Here is a 14,139-nt window from a genome sequence, read left to right as displayed (position 1 = left end):
CCAAACAGCCAAGCAGTGTACCATATCCTCTGTTCAACGGAAACTCAGGCTGTGCAAAGAAGGAAACATGCAGCATCTGCAATCATGCTATTAAACATATGCAGCAAATGACAACGTTGCAGAGCATACAACATTATTATTGCAGTATGAACAGCTGAAAACGGTCGACTGGAGCCCCGCTCACCCGGCGGAACTAATTCCAGACAGAGAACTCAAATATTCAAACTGTGCATTTGGATTGGCTACAAGCTAATTGGCCAGTACGCACCATGGTTCAGCAACTCATTGAATGAACAGACTTGTCAACCATTCTGAATTACGCCGCCTGACCTCCGAAATCTTGCCTGCACGCTTTCCTCTAAAGGAGTCTTTGCTTTTAGAACCTTTTGATCAGGACAATCAGTGTATTTGGAAAGTAGGAAGGCAAGGATCAGATGACTTTCTATTACTCCGTGAGCGCAGACAGGACTTTCGTTCGACGTTAATGAGCACCACCGCCAGTAGTAACGATGTATGCCGAGAACGGTTCTCCTCACAGACAGCGCACACAGAACTCTTGGGCACACCAGAATGCTGCATAACTGGGTCTCGACCCAGCAGCTCTGGGACACACAGCCAACCTGGCTCTGGGACAGGCGACGCGTCAGCACAGAACCTGCTCAACGAAGAATAGGCGCACAGAAGCTCCCACACAGAACGCTACCTCATGAAGAATCCACTTCAAATGGGCCAAGCCCTCCGATAGAAGCGTGCACTCTAATGAACGCTCTACACAGCACCTCTTCAAGGTTCTCATGTCCTGCTACTTTGTGTGAGAACTTGCGGGCGTCTAGAATGGACAGAGGAGAAGCTTGAGTCCAGGGTCACAGGGCCAGCACTGACCTTCATCAATGGTCGACTACTCCTGTCTAATCACATTCGCAAGAACCTGAGAGGGCTAGAACAGAGCGCCGTCCGTCGCCAGTCGGGCTCGAGTTGAAGTCAAAGTTCTCATCCCTTTCAGTTCGACGCTTGCATAAACCTCCTGAAAGGTGGACACATTCCTAACGATAGCAGAACTAAGCTGCTATCTGAACATCAGCATAGGAATTCACAGTTCCTGAACTCAGGCCAAACAGAACGCCAACCAACCCAAATCCGCCCAGAGAACCAAAGACCCTACGCAGCAGCCATGTTGGCTTGGGGTAGCATGAGCCCCATATGTTCGAGCCCCAGTTTCAGCCGCCTGTGCCTCTCCTTTATGATGAGACAACAGACTAAACATTTGTTTTCATTATTATGAATATCGCAGTTTATATGGTGACCAGTCAGGTATGTTGTAGTTGTAGGTATTCTGTATGGTAACGGGCTCTTCGTATCAGTCCAACCACACGAGTGGCTCTACCATCGCTTGAGACGTGTCCCTCTGGAAGGAGAGCGAAATGGTCCACGCGACCAGCCTTCTAGGTGCAAGCTCGACGCAATCTGTTCTGCATCTGGAACGTCTTACCGACGTATCGGATTTCTCCCGGCTGCTAACGGAATCCTCTCTTTCTCTGAACGGCCCGAGAACTGAATACTCGGCCAGCTCCAGATTGAAGCTCGTGGAGACTCGAGGACTGCTCGAGAACGCACACTATGTGTCCCGCTTTGACACGCTGTTTACAGAAGCCCTCCACCATGCTTCCAGAATTTACTGAGAGGCGCTCGGCCTTCAATATGTCCAATAAGCCACCGTGATCCCTGCACGGTGCGAATTTCCCCTGCCGACCGATTCTGATGACACCCGGGAAAGCCGCTGACCGTGATCAACCGCACGTGGAGCATCTGAAGCCGAGAGGTCATCTGCATAAACCAGTGTCCGCGTTTTGGACCTGTTACGAGGTGCCGCTCGTCCAGGACCGTACTGGGACACCCCGCGGCTGGAATTCAGCAACAAATCAGTTCTAATTGGCCGAACAATCCTAATACCCGCGCGATCTCCAGACATTTGCGAAAGCAGCGTGGCGGGTCATGATGAGGTACCCCATGGTGAACACTGGTCTGGAGAGAAGAGATTACCATAGGGACTCTTGATTTAATCAAAGTCTCTCCGACGCCAGGGTATTCGACTAGCTGATGCACATACCCTGTATGGTGCGGTCGAGACCAGGTGCCTGCTCAGATGCCTTGAGTCGTTCCCCAAAACAGCCACTGGCATTCATCTTCAGCGTTGATGGTGCGAACAAACGCTCGATGTTTGGACCAGTGAGCGCTAGTCGGGCATCCAAGATTGTGCCGCGATCCACCGGCGTTGCAGCAATGGAACATTAACTGTTGGGCTCGTAAGTCTGAATCCGAGCCTCCCAGCGCTCTGTTCTGCTGGTCATGTCCTGTTTCTAACGGGCCATCAGTCCAGAGTTTACTATCTGTACACATATGGCCTGAAAGATAAACTATCCACGCTTCTGCACGATCATATTTGCTGACCGTTCGAGTCACTCCTCTGCATTGAAAGCAACAACGGTCTGCACTGGATGCTCCGCTCACACCGCTGACCGACATTCAGAACCAAATTGTAAACTCTCTTGATCTCGGATCGTTTGCCCGTGCACCACGGTGCATCCCTGGTTGACCCTGCCATGCTGCAATTCGGTGACAACTTCACCCTGGCCTGACCCCGATTCTCTGTTCCTCACCTTGGACCTCGTTATGCTATTTTGGAACCGCATGTTCAGTTTTAGGAGTTAGCGGAGGTGCTAGTGACTTTCTTTGTCCGTCCTATGTTCCCGACCACTCTGGGATGGGTGAGCCACCTGCATTCACACCATTAATACCGAAACCTCCATCCAGATGCTCCCAGAACCTCGAACAGACCTGTGCACATCTTTCCGAACATCTCACAGACTCCTTATTTACCTGAGCACAGAACCTCCCGTCGTGTCCGGTCCGCACATGAACCTCGCCACACGAACCTGCTCCAGTCTCCAGTGTACTCTCCGAACCCGGCTGCAACGAACTCCAGCCTCATCATGCTGGTCATCTACATATGTCGAGCCGTCCTTGCATCACAGTTATCACTCTCACCAACTTTCATATCTAGTTGGAAAGCTACTTGTCGTGTCTTGGCTCGTGTAGCGTGCGATTACCACTTCCTTTCTGGGATCCCCAGGGCTCCGACTATCTCGTGTATCTCATTGTACATTGGCCGTTCTCGCCGCCATTCAGTTCGGACATGCATAAACTTGTCCAGCGATCTTCCACAGTACTTTCAGACTTTTGGGGCAACATTAAGGTCGGCCCACAGAATCGCCGCCTCGTCTGACCCCCACGCCTCAGAAGCCTTGTCATGTCTCAATCGCGCTGCTTATCTCTTGTAACTTTATGCTGTGTCAGACCTTCTCAGTGGCAGAACCACTCTGTGACCTCGCAGGACGCCTTTCTTTTTATTACTGCTCGTAGTTCTATGCTACTTGATTCTTTCACTTTGTTATTCCTGCCAGACATCTATTAGTTGAAAGCCAATCCGTGTCTGGTCGCCGAATCAATTGTGCTGATCTTTACGCAGGCCGAGTGCATTCTGTTCCCATCTATTGCATCTTGTCTCCCCGTCATCTAGTGACTTCCTTAATGTGCTTCTTCCTCTCTTCACTCTGAAAGCCAAAGTCCGGAATACCTCCTGAGACCTGTCCATGTTGCACCAGATCTTTTTTCTCCTGGCTCCTCAGTGGTCATGTCGAGACCCTTTGTCGTAAGGTTAACCGTTTTTATCTTTTTCTTCCATGGACCATGCCTCGACTGCAGGTCCTCTCACCGTCCCGCCTGCCCTGAGATTTGGTTAAAACTCCTTGTTGCAAGCCTGTGGCCGTGCTCGGTTCCCGTTTGCTCAGCCCTCGTGCGACTCTCGCTGTCCTCGTCCCGCTCCCCGACCTCCAGTCTTGTCCCTGCTTGCACGTGTTTATCTGCCGTTGGCCTGGTGGGGCGACTCCTCGTGTTCGTGCTCGCTCTCTCTCTCCTCCTCCACTCTCCGTTCCTCGCCACTTATTAGCTTCCAATGCATAATTGTAGGCGTCTTTGTACTTTTCAACTTTAGGTTGGCAAAGCACTCTGTGAATTCGCGTCGGTTCCCCACCCAGAAACCTGTCCTGAGCCGATCCTCAGTCCAGCTGTTTCGCCGCCGCCTAGCTTCTATGCTTAGAATTGTCTGCTCTTTAGCTCTTCTCAAGTGTTTTGGTGCTGCACCCGCTTGCCTTCGTGTTTGCCTGTCAGTGCCTTTCTGTTTTGCTGTTGTGTTTCTTCGATGTCCGTCCAATGCCAGCACCTTTATCTACCTTCATCAGCGTCCCATATTTTTCTTTTAATTGTTATTGTAGCCATTTGAGACCTGTTGTGAGTTCTTGCCACTTTTGTCCATTTGTGTTTCCAGCACACTCGTTTCGTGTCTCGGTCTGTCTCCCCGGAGTCTTAGTCCCCTGCCTGCACTGTTTCTGCAGTGGTCCTGTGCCGTCCTCCATTGCTCTTTCTTTGCTCCTTATTTCTAATAACCTCTTCTTCAGCCAGTGATGTCGGTTCTAGCCGGTCCACGCTGTTGTCCAGTAACCCTTTAGTCTTAGTTCCCCGGCTAGTCTCCTGACTTTTCATGCCATGTTGTGTTCCTGACATAACTTCCTTTAGCTTGCATCTCGGTTTCTCGTGTCGTCTCAGAAAACTCTCCTCGCTCGACTTCATTTATACTGTAGTAGAGCTTTTCCTCTAGGTTGACTGAGCTCTTTGAGTGTTTTTCACAGAACCTTTCTGGAGCCATCCTCATGTTGTTCGCCCCTTTCGAACTCTCCATGTCTTCACCGTGCCCTGGCATCCTCGAGTCCTGTTTCCTGCGGCTCCTGAATTGCTTTATGTCTCTTGTGCGTAATGCTCCTTCTCCTTCCTGTATTTTTTCCTTTTTTTTTAACACTACGTGTGTGAGTCGCTCTGCGGTTCACATTGCTGTTGTTACCGAACACTCATCGTCGTGTGAGCCGCTTCACGGTTTCACACACTTGTTCCTGAACTCATTCCTCCAGCTCGCTGCTTCTCAGTGTACTTTGTCGCTCCTCTAGGTTGCTTAGTCTTAGCACTCTTATCTGTCTTGGTCTGCTCCTTCCTGGCCATCTACCTCATTTAGTTCTGGCCTCACACTTTACTAAAACCTCCATCCTCTGCCAGCTGTTCGAGCAGCTTCTTCTTGATTCCTGCTCTGTGTTCTAACGTTTTTGTGGTGTGCGTCTCCCTCCCTTTGGGCCCACTGTGAGTGCCTGTTTGAGCGTCCGTAGTTTTGCAACAGCTATCTGTAGTGAGCCGCATCTGCGTTCAACGACCTCTGCTTTTGTCTGTGAAATGTTTCCATTGAAATATTTTTTATGTTGGGAGAACCGGATCAACCGGAGTAAAAACCCAACTTAAATATGGAATGTGCAACCCACACGCCACAGGAAGGCGAGCGTGTTTATTGTCCTCCAGCTCGCCTGAAGAACTGAAACGATTCTTTTCCGCAAAGAGAGTTTTTTGGGCTTTTGACCGCTTTATCTCCTCCAGGCTGCTTTTGATTTCGCTCATGGCCTGGAGAAGATGGCCCTTTTCTTCTGCCACTGGAGCTGTTGACTGCTGATTGAGTCAATGACTCGGTCAGCGCAGCCTGCAGCTGATTGCTCGCTCTCTTTGGTGAGCCAAGTTCATTTCTGCCTTCCTGGCTCTTCTTCAGTAACAGAAGGGTCTGGGCCAGGTTGATTTCGAGCCCACTGGTTCTCCTTTTGCAGCTGAAGGGCCTCCTCCAACTGCTTTAATTTGTGGTCGGTCTCAGCTTCAGTGACCTTCTTCAATTCGAGTTGAAGCTCTAGGTCACTGATCTCTTCAACTTTCTTGAGGCGAGACTCCTTCTGGAGAGCCTCATTTAGTTTGGCATCCGTTTCTAAAAGCTCCACTTGACTTCTCAGAATTGCATTCTCTTTGGAGAGGAGCTGGCTGGTGCCCTCGTCTACCTCCTCTTTGATGTCCTTTATGGGTTCTGGGGCCTCAGTGGGGATGATTCTTCCTTTGCACTGGTGAGGTATCCTTTGTGGTTTAGTGGGCTCAATTCTCGGCCGGGTAGCCTGTCTACCAGCTTGTTCACCCCCACGAGCGCCCTGAGCTACTTGTGGTGGGCGCTCTCCCTGCACCAGGCACTGTTTCCTCCAGGAGGTTTGGTTATTTTGTGTCTGGGGAGAATTGACCTCTGCAGACTGATGAACCCTGTTCTTGCTGCAGAGAGTGGAAATTCTGTTGTCCTTGATCTTTTCAACATTCTTGAGACAAGACTCCTTCTGGAGAGCCTCATTTTGTTTGGCCTCCTTTTCTAAAAGCTCCACTCTACCTCTTTGAAGTGCATTCTCTTTCATCAAGAGGAGCTGGCTGGTGCCCTCGTCTACCTCCTCTTCAACGTCCTTTATGGGTTCTGGGACCTGACTGGGGGTTTCTGAGTCTTTCAACACCCCACAGGGTTTCTTACCATCAAGAGCTTTCTTTGCCGCATCTTCTGCTTGAGCCTTCTTATCCCTGATAACTGCCCTTTGTGCTTGATCGGGTCTAAAGGGACCCCCTCTGTAAGGATTATAGTTCTGGGGCCCAGAAATGACATTCATATGCCAAAGCGTCCTGTTATCGTCAGGGTTTGGGGCGTTGTAGGTGACGCTTATGTCCCCCTTAAACCTCCTCCGTCTTTTGTTGCAGTTGCTGTAATTCATTGTCTCCATTTGAAAATTATAACTTTCTGTGTTCTCTGTGTTTTCAAAGGGCCTTTGTAGAGATGGTGTAGAGATGGTGTGAAGATTGTGTTCTCAGTGATGCAGAAAATGAAGAATCCTGGAAAGTACTGACTGGAAACAGTAAGGTTTACAAAATACCTCATATACAGCTTCAGAGACAAAAGCCAATAAAGGGATCAAAGCCTGCTGTGATGTCATCACGCGTCTACACAGCTGTGACGTCATCAAATTATATTTGCTCACTCTCGCTCTACGCGCCCTCTCGCTCTATACGCGCGCTCTCTCTCTCGCGCGCTCTCTCGCGTGCTCTCTCTCTCGCTCGCGCGCTCTCGCTGCGATTGCATCACAACATGGACATGTTCTCCAAGCTCCGTTTGTCACAGCGTCACTCAATGCACTGTGATCACGTGACGTCCTTTCCCCCTCACAGTGGCGCAGTGGTTCTCCAACAGGTGGGGCGGGGGGTGCGAGTGACTTTTTCTTTGCTCCGTCCCGATGCGCGCGGACCGGCGTCGGAGCTCTGCGGCGACCACGATCGACGTATTGAGCACCCCTGCATTCAAACATTAAATAGCCGAGAGTTTTTTTCAGCGTAAGAAATACGATGTGTGGCGGGAGTGCGTGAGTTAAGACCGAAATGACACTTGAGAGCCCTGTGAATGTTTAATATTAATTATTACACCATTAGACCACCATTACATTTTTCCTCTCGCGCACCCCCTAGAGGCAGCTCGCGCGTGCGCGCACCACACTTTGGGAATCCCTGTTCTAATGTATTGCGTCGAGCAGACGCAATTAATTCTGCCCTCGGTCCATCCGATGTTACCATGCCAACACAAACACCTTTCAGGAAGTCAAAGTGCAGCTTTGACATGAAATGAGTTGTGTTTTTTAAATCCAGAAAGAGGAAATGAGACCCACTGATCCCCTTTGAATATGATGATGATGATTTTTTTTTTTTTTTTTTTAAAGCCTTCACTGTCAAAGCCACGGCGGTGTTGTTGTCACTCAGTGCGAGACATCTTCACACCTCGTGCAGCAGGAACCACCACAGAGGAGGTTCTGTCTGTGGGAACAAAGTGAAGGGTATGGGGTGGGGTGGGGGGGGGGCAAACTTTATGCCCGTTGACCAATTTGGTGTCGCAGCTTGTGTGACCCGTCACAAGAGGAACAACCACCCACCCCCCACCCCCACCTTCTCAGGCACTCCTGTTAATCAGTTCATCAAAAGTATATACTGATGCACCTTTAGTGTACTATATATATATATATTTATATATATAAATACTACTCGTAGTTACACTGTGGGAGATTATTTTAGATCCCAATACTTCCTCCACCTTCCACCATGTCTTTATTTTGAAGACCAATTCCTTTGCCGTCACATATTTTCTCCCCAAGAGTAGAGGAGTCCAGGAGGAGAGCGCCGCGATGTGACCCGGCGGAGGTCAGCGGCTCCCGAGTGTTTACCCCTCACACCCAGCTATGTGGCCGGAGGAGCTCTGGAGTGGGTGGGCCCTTCGATGATGTGCTCACAAAGTCCACACTGTCCAGACGGTCCCGTGCACACACCTAGTCCCACCCCCTCTCTCACCCCTCGGTCGCCTACCTCTGCCCTGTCCTCTTCCCCTGCTCCTCTTCCAGGGTCCGACACTCGTTTGAAGTTCCAGGGAGTTTTGGAGACGCTCTCGATCCGACCGACATCTCGTCCCTCGCGGCCACCACCATGGCTCCCAGCAGCAGTGTCTGTAGATTCCTCCTCCTGGTGCTCCTCAGCCTCCTGGTAGCCTCTGTGCACACAGGTAAACCTCCTGATCCATTTGCTTTGAGTGCATTTTATGGAAAAGAAACAAATCTGTCACCTTTTGGAATCAAAGGTGCAACAATGCAAGGTAAAAAAAAAAGTTCTTTAACCCTCCTGTTACTTTCGGGTCAATTTGACCCCATTCAATGTTTAATGTCGGTGTTCCTTGGTGTCAATTTGACCCCAGGCTGTTTTTCACTGTCAAACATATAAGAAATATCAACTTTTTAAATATATTTAAAGGGCTATTTAGGTAGTCAACAAACAAACATAAAGTACCTCACACTTAAACTTGGGAAACAATATTAATTCTAATAATTTTCTGGAGCTTTTAATTGCTGGGGTCAAATTGACCCCGAGGGTAAAATATGTTAGTAAATGTAAAGGTAACAGGAGGGTTAAGACATAAGGTGAAATCAGAAGATTTTAAATCAAGTTATTCGCCTGTTGGGTCATTTTAAATCGTTGCTGATCTTTGTTGATGCTTCGTGCTGTGGAACACCGATTAGATGGTAGTTTGTTCCAAAAGCTTATAGATGCCTGCTTGTCTGCGGTGTGTTATTCATGGGCTGATGTTTGGTCATCTGTAAGCATCAAATCAAAGATGTGAGTGTACGTGTCATTCCCCCCCCCCCCCCCCCACACACACACTCACAGGCCTGGATGTGATACTGTAACCCGATGTCAAAGATGCCGTTGTTGACGCTGAGCGCTCTTGTGACTAACGGGATGATCTTTTCTGCGTTCACGCTGCCCGGTGTTCATATGGAAGTGACTCGCTGCCGCCCTCTGACTCCGGCTATAAAGTTGAAGTGATTCTGTGTCTCGTTGGTTTGAGGTAGTGAAACATCCACAAAGTGTCGACTTTATTTCATGTGGGTTGAGAGATTTAAGCGGTGGTCGTCAGAAGCAGGCTCAGATTGAACGTCTGCAGCCGCGGACATTGTTTTTAAGGCGTCTTCACCGAGCGTCATCTGGTTCTGTGCTATTTGCGACTTGACAGATACGCACACTTAGTTCTTTCTTTCTCTCTGAGGTCCAGAGGCCACAGGAGAGGTCAAGAGGGCACTGGGACGACGGGGATGTAGCAAGTCGACATATTTTCTGCCTCTCCTGTGAAAAAAAACTAAACATGGCTGTCACCTTTCACAAAGCCTGCTGTGAGAGAAAGAAAAGGCTCCGATCCCAACACGGTCAGGGTTTCTAACATTGAGGTGCCATGACCCGCCTTCACCTTCCTACGAGTGTCCTGCAGCCTCTTCTCAATTTGAAGGTGGAAACATATTTTCCACGCCTCACGAGACTCTAATAAATACCGGCAGACGAGCTCATCACCAAGCCTCCTTTCCTCATTTCAGAAACAAATTAAAAGTGCACTTGTCAAATGTGACCGCCGCCTATTGAGGGAGGGCGAAGCGGGGGCACAGCAACGAAGAGCACAGCAACAGTGCCATGTTTGGTTCTCGATGCTCGGGCACGTTGCTCTTCACACACCCGTCCTGTGCGTTCGGTCATCTCTCTGGTTGGTGTGAAATCCTGACCCAAGAGGCTTGAGGCACCAACAAATGGCTTTCTGTGTTGTCAGAGTCTGGGAGCAGCTTTCCCTGCAGTCTGCCAGGCCTTCGTGAGTAGAGAGAAGGAGGCGTCTCGGTTGACTCGAGGGACTCGTACCCCTAAGGGCTACTTCTGTTCGAAGTAATGGGATTTCATTTTAATACACATCCAGCTACATGTGTTCAACCAACCAGGATTACACATGTGGTGTGGCACTCGACTTTAGTAAATGTGCAATAACTGAACTGCCAGAATGAGCCACATTGACATTTGAAAAGTTAGCTAACGGTAAAGGAAGCACAGATAAGCTCACGGTAATGGAGGCACAGTTTAGCTAACGGTAAAGTAAGCACAGTCTAGCTAGCTCGTTGTCACAGCTGGCGAAAGGAGAGCGACGCGCCACATGACGGCGGACTTCAGCTCATCTGATACGTCAGGCGACAAAAGAAGAAGAATGATCTCTTATTTGACGTTAAATCCATTTCACAGAAAGGACCAGCCCGAGTGAACTCTTCCTCACGGAAACAAACGGCCGTGGAAACATTAAGTTGTTGTTGTTTGCCTTCTCATGCCGTCCACAAGGCACACGGCCTTTGACACACTGGGACTATTTAATAAACAAGTTTGTTTGACATCCAGGGCCAAGCAGGTCGCTGCTGGTTGCAGCCCGACGCCCTCCGTGACCGCACAAGCTGCCGTTTGTGCGCTCGGCTGAAGGCCTCATTGATGGCTGAGCTGGCCGGAGGCCCGGGCCTCGGAGCCTCCGGCCAGCTGCAGGACAAGAAGCTGCGCACGACTCGAGAGTCAACACAGCAGCTTCAAAAATACTCGCATCAGAAGCGCCTATCAGAATTTAGGCGACAACAGAGCCAAGATGCTGACGTTAATATCATTATATCAGATGCAGTAGTTCCTACGGAGAGGAAAGATAGAGCCGGGTGGAGGAGTTCACTGAGGGCGTCGGAGGCGACGAAGTAAATATGTAAATATGTGGCGTTAAATAAACTGAGTGCAAATATGTTTGGATTCTGGTTGTGTTGGTATGTGAAGAGTTGAGGACGGGATACGTGAATCAGTGAGGTTTTTAAACATCCTTTTAGGGAGAGGTGAAGATCAAATGTGCCTCTGGATTTCAAAAGAAAGCTGCACAGCGGTTCAGTTATTATAAAGATGTGAATCAATCTGCTGGTTTAGTCTTGGCTGCTGTAGTGGTGTGAGAAGTCAGAGGGTAACCTCATGCTCCGATGGTGATGCAAGGAAAACCGACTATGGATTGGCAGAGACGGCTGTACACAACTTGAGCTTTGTGCACAGTCAGCAAATCACTGCCTCTTCCCTCAAGCAAGTCGGTGCTAAAGCAAAAATATTCACGTTCATAAATAATGAGCCAAATCTTGATTAAAGGAGTTTTTAAAAAAAACAATTATACTCAAGCTTGATTGGACGCGTGAACACGTCGGGGGGGGGGGGGCTTGTCCATCCTCCACAAAGACGTCCTTATGCCCAGGCCCGAGCCGTTAGCCCAGGGAGACAGAGGGCGGCTGTTGGGGTCGATACAGACGGGGCCATGTGTGTGCGGCTCGGCATCCCCCTGCATCAAACACCGCCGTGAGCCACGCCGTCAGAGGAACGACCGCCAAGGAAAACAAGCCGAGTCAACAGGGAGCGGGAATGAGGTGACTGCATGGCGATCGGCCATGTTCAAAAGAAGCACGAGTAGGACATGTTTTCTCTTCTTCTTCTTGGCCTGCAGAGACGGAGGCGGACTCGACGACCAGAGACAACCAGGACACCATGTCTGGAGAGCCCCCCGGTGACGTCACCACCAAGGACCCGCTGCAGGCCATGACGGAGCCGTCCTTCACCTTCGACTACGAGGACATCACACACTCCCAGGCCCTCGACGAGGAGGAGGGTAAGGCCGACACTCCCCATGCCAAATCTGTGTCCGTCACGGGCGTTTTCAAATTATTCTAATTGTGTGTGTGTGTGTGTGTGTGTGTGTGTGTGTGTGCTGGGGCCGGGGGCCATCACAGCCATTGTCATAGCGGTCTTCCTGGGAGCGTCGGTCCTTCTCGCCCTCATCGTCATCACGCTCAGGAAATTCACCGCCTCCTAGAGTGAACACATCCCACCTTGTGTGTGTGTGCGTGCGCGTGTGTGTGTGTGTGTGTGTGTTTGAGTGTCTATGTTTCTCTCGTGCCTCTTATCTCTTTCTTTCGATCCCAGTCGTGTCTTTCGCTTCGCTGTAGATGCTGAACATTGTGGCAGGTCCCTTGACTGACAGATTATTACAGAGTTTCTCCTGTCGACACACAATTGTTGTAAAACACGTCCTCTGGCTACCGAAGATATGTTAGAAACTGGCTGGCTCTTCCAGTGGAAATCTCAGCATGTCTACGTCATTCACTTTGTATTTTTATTGCTCTTTTATGCTCCTATAAGGTTTGTTTTCGGGGTATTCTGAACGTGTTTGCTTTTACTTGTACATGAAGTGTGTGTGTGTGCGCGTGTGTGTGTGTGTATTTGCTCGCGCTCTTGTCAATCTGTGTCCTACTTTTGTCATTTATTGAGAAAGATGCACGAGGTTCCTTTAGTCTTTCAACGTGAGCCCAAATCATGTCTAAAACTGTATGTCCTCGGTGTCACTTGTGTACAAGTTTTTATTCCACCATTTACAAATATGTGTAGAGGCAAAATTAGGGAAGAAGAGTTGGACGGATTTGGTTAGCAGTCGAGTGAGTAGTTTTTTTCGTTGGTGTTTTATTCGCAGTTGATTCAAAAATGATTTCAGTGACATTACTGTATCTTCTTTCTACACGCCGCAGAGTCCTCAGCCATGAAGCTGGATGTTGCCATGGTAACGTCAATGACCCTTTCTTTGTGAGAACTAGGTTGAATAAATAAATCTAATAAATACGAATCCTAATGTCTGTGGCGCCTGTGTTTGTGTCTGTCTGTCTGTCTGTGTGTGTGTGTGTGTGTGTGTCTGTGTTTGTGTGTGCATCCTCTCAGCGTCTGAAACCAGGAAACCCTCAAATCCAATCACAGCCGATCTCTTCCTTTGCAGCGTCTCTACAACAACACTCACTTTGAATGCTTTCAGTCTCACTGAGACAGGAAGGTTGATTCATACACACACTCTCACTCATATTAGCAGGACTAATAGACACACCACAGCAGCCACCATGCTAGATTGATACATGATGAAGAGATGAAAAGGAAGTATAAGCACACAAGTCTTTGTCTATACATTCACGACAATCACAACATATATAAAGATGGATGATTCCAGTCTGAGTAAATACAATAGCACAACATGGTGAACGTGGTGCACATCACATCTGTCAACATCTGCACGTCATCGTGAGCACGTTGGCTTCAGACTAGAAACCTCCGGGGCTCACGTCAATCATTCTGGTTGACTGGGTGAATGTTGTCTTTTATTTTTATTTTTGTATATTATTATTATTATTATTATTATTAGAGCTGCAAATAATGATTATTTAAATTACCGTTTACTTTTAAGGATTATTTGTTGATGAATCAATCACTCTTTGCGAAAAGGAAACCCAGCAGAAGGATGCCCTTAAACCCAAGACGATGTCTTTGAACGTGGGGTTCAAACTAAATGATACAAAACAGAGAAAAAGCAACACTTCATCATCGTTTCAGTTCTAATTATTGTGTTTTCTTATAATAACTTTGTCTAGACGAGACAAAAAACAAAGGTAGAATTTAAACAGGAATTAACTGTTCAATATTTTTTTTTTTTATGAATCCAAATGTAGAGAAAATGCAATAAAAGAAATAAAAAGTATAAATAAAAGCCACTAAAAGCAGTAAAAAGATAACATCCCATGGAAGCCAGTCTGTGAAGCTTTTAAGTTTACCAATGATTGTGTGAGCCTGATCTCCTCGTGCTGGTGGGTTGAAAGCCGAGGGCCCTGATGGCAAAAGCACCTTCAGAAGCTGCACTCTCTGCTATAGCTTGGGGCCCAGATATGATCAGTGAAATCTTGAATTACATTCTGAGACGCACAG

The 14,139-nt window shown here is 48.5% G+C and overlaps 1 protein-coding gene across 1 annotated transcript; it reads left to right on the top strand.

The window, feature by feature from the left end:
• Nucleotides 1-8,403: 8,403 nt before the first annotated feature.
• On the top strand, nucleotides 8,404-13,030 carry snorc (secondary ossification center associated regulator of chondrocyte maturation). The gene is made up of 3 exons (XM_056421691.1): nucleotides 8,404-8,539; nucleotides 11,849-12,010; nucleotides 12,105-13,030. The coding sequence occupies exons 1-3, from the start codon at nucleotides 8,464-8,466 to the stop codon at nucleotides 12,212-12,214; spliced, it is 348 nt and encodes a 115-aa protein (XP_056277666.1). The 5' UTR covers nucleotides 8,404-8,463; the 3' UTR covers nucleotides 12,215-13,030.
• The last annotated feature ends 1,109 nt before the right edge of the window (nucleotides 13,031-14,139 follow it).

Source organism: Pseudoliparis swirei, chromosome 8 (assembly GCF_029220125.1).
Source record: "Pseudoliparis swirei isolate HS2019 ecotype Mariana Trench chromosome 8, NWPU_hadal_v1, whole genome shotgun sequence".
In the NCBI taxonomy this organism is placed as follows: Eukaryota; Metazoa; Chordata; class Actinopteri; order Perciformes; family Liparidae; genus Pseudoliparis; species Pseudoliparis swirei.
This window is presented reverse-complemented; position numbering and strand designations above follow the sequence as displayed.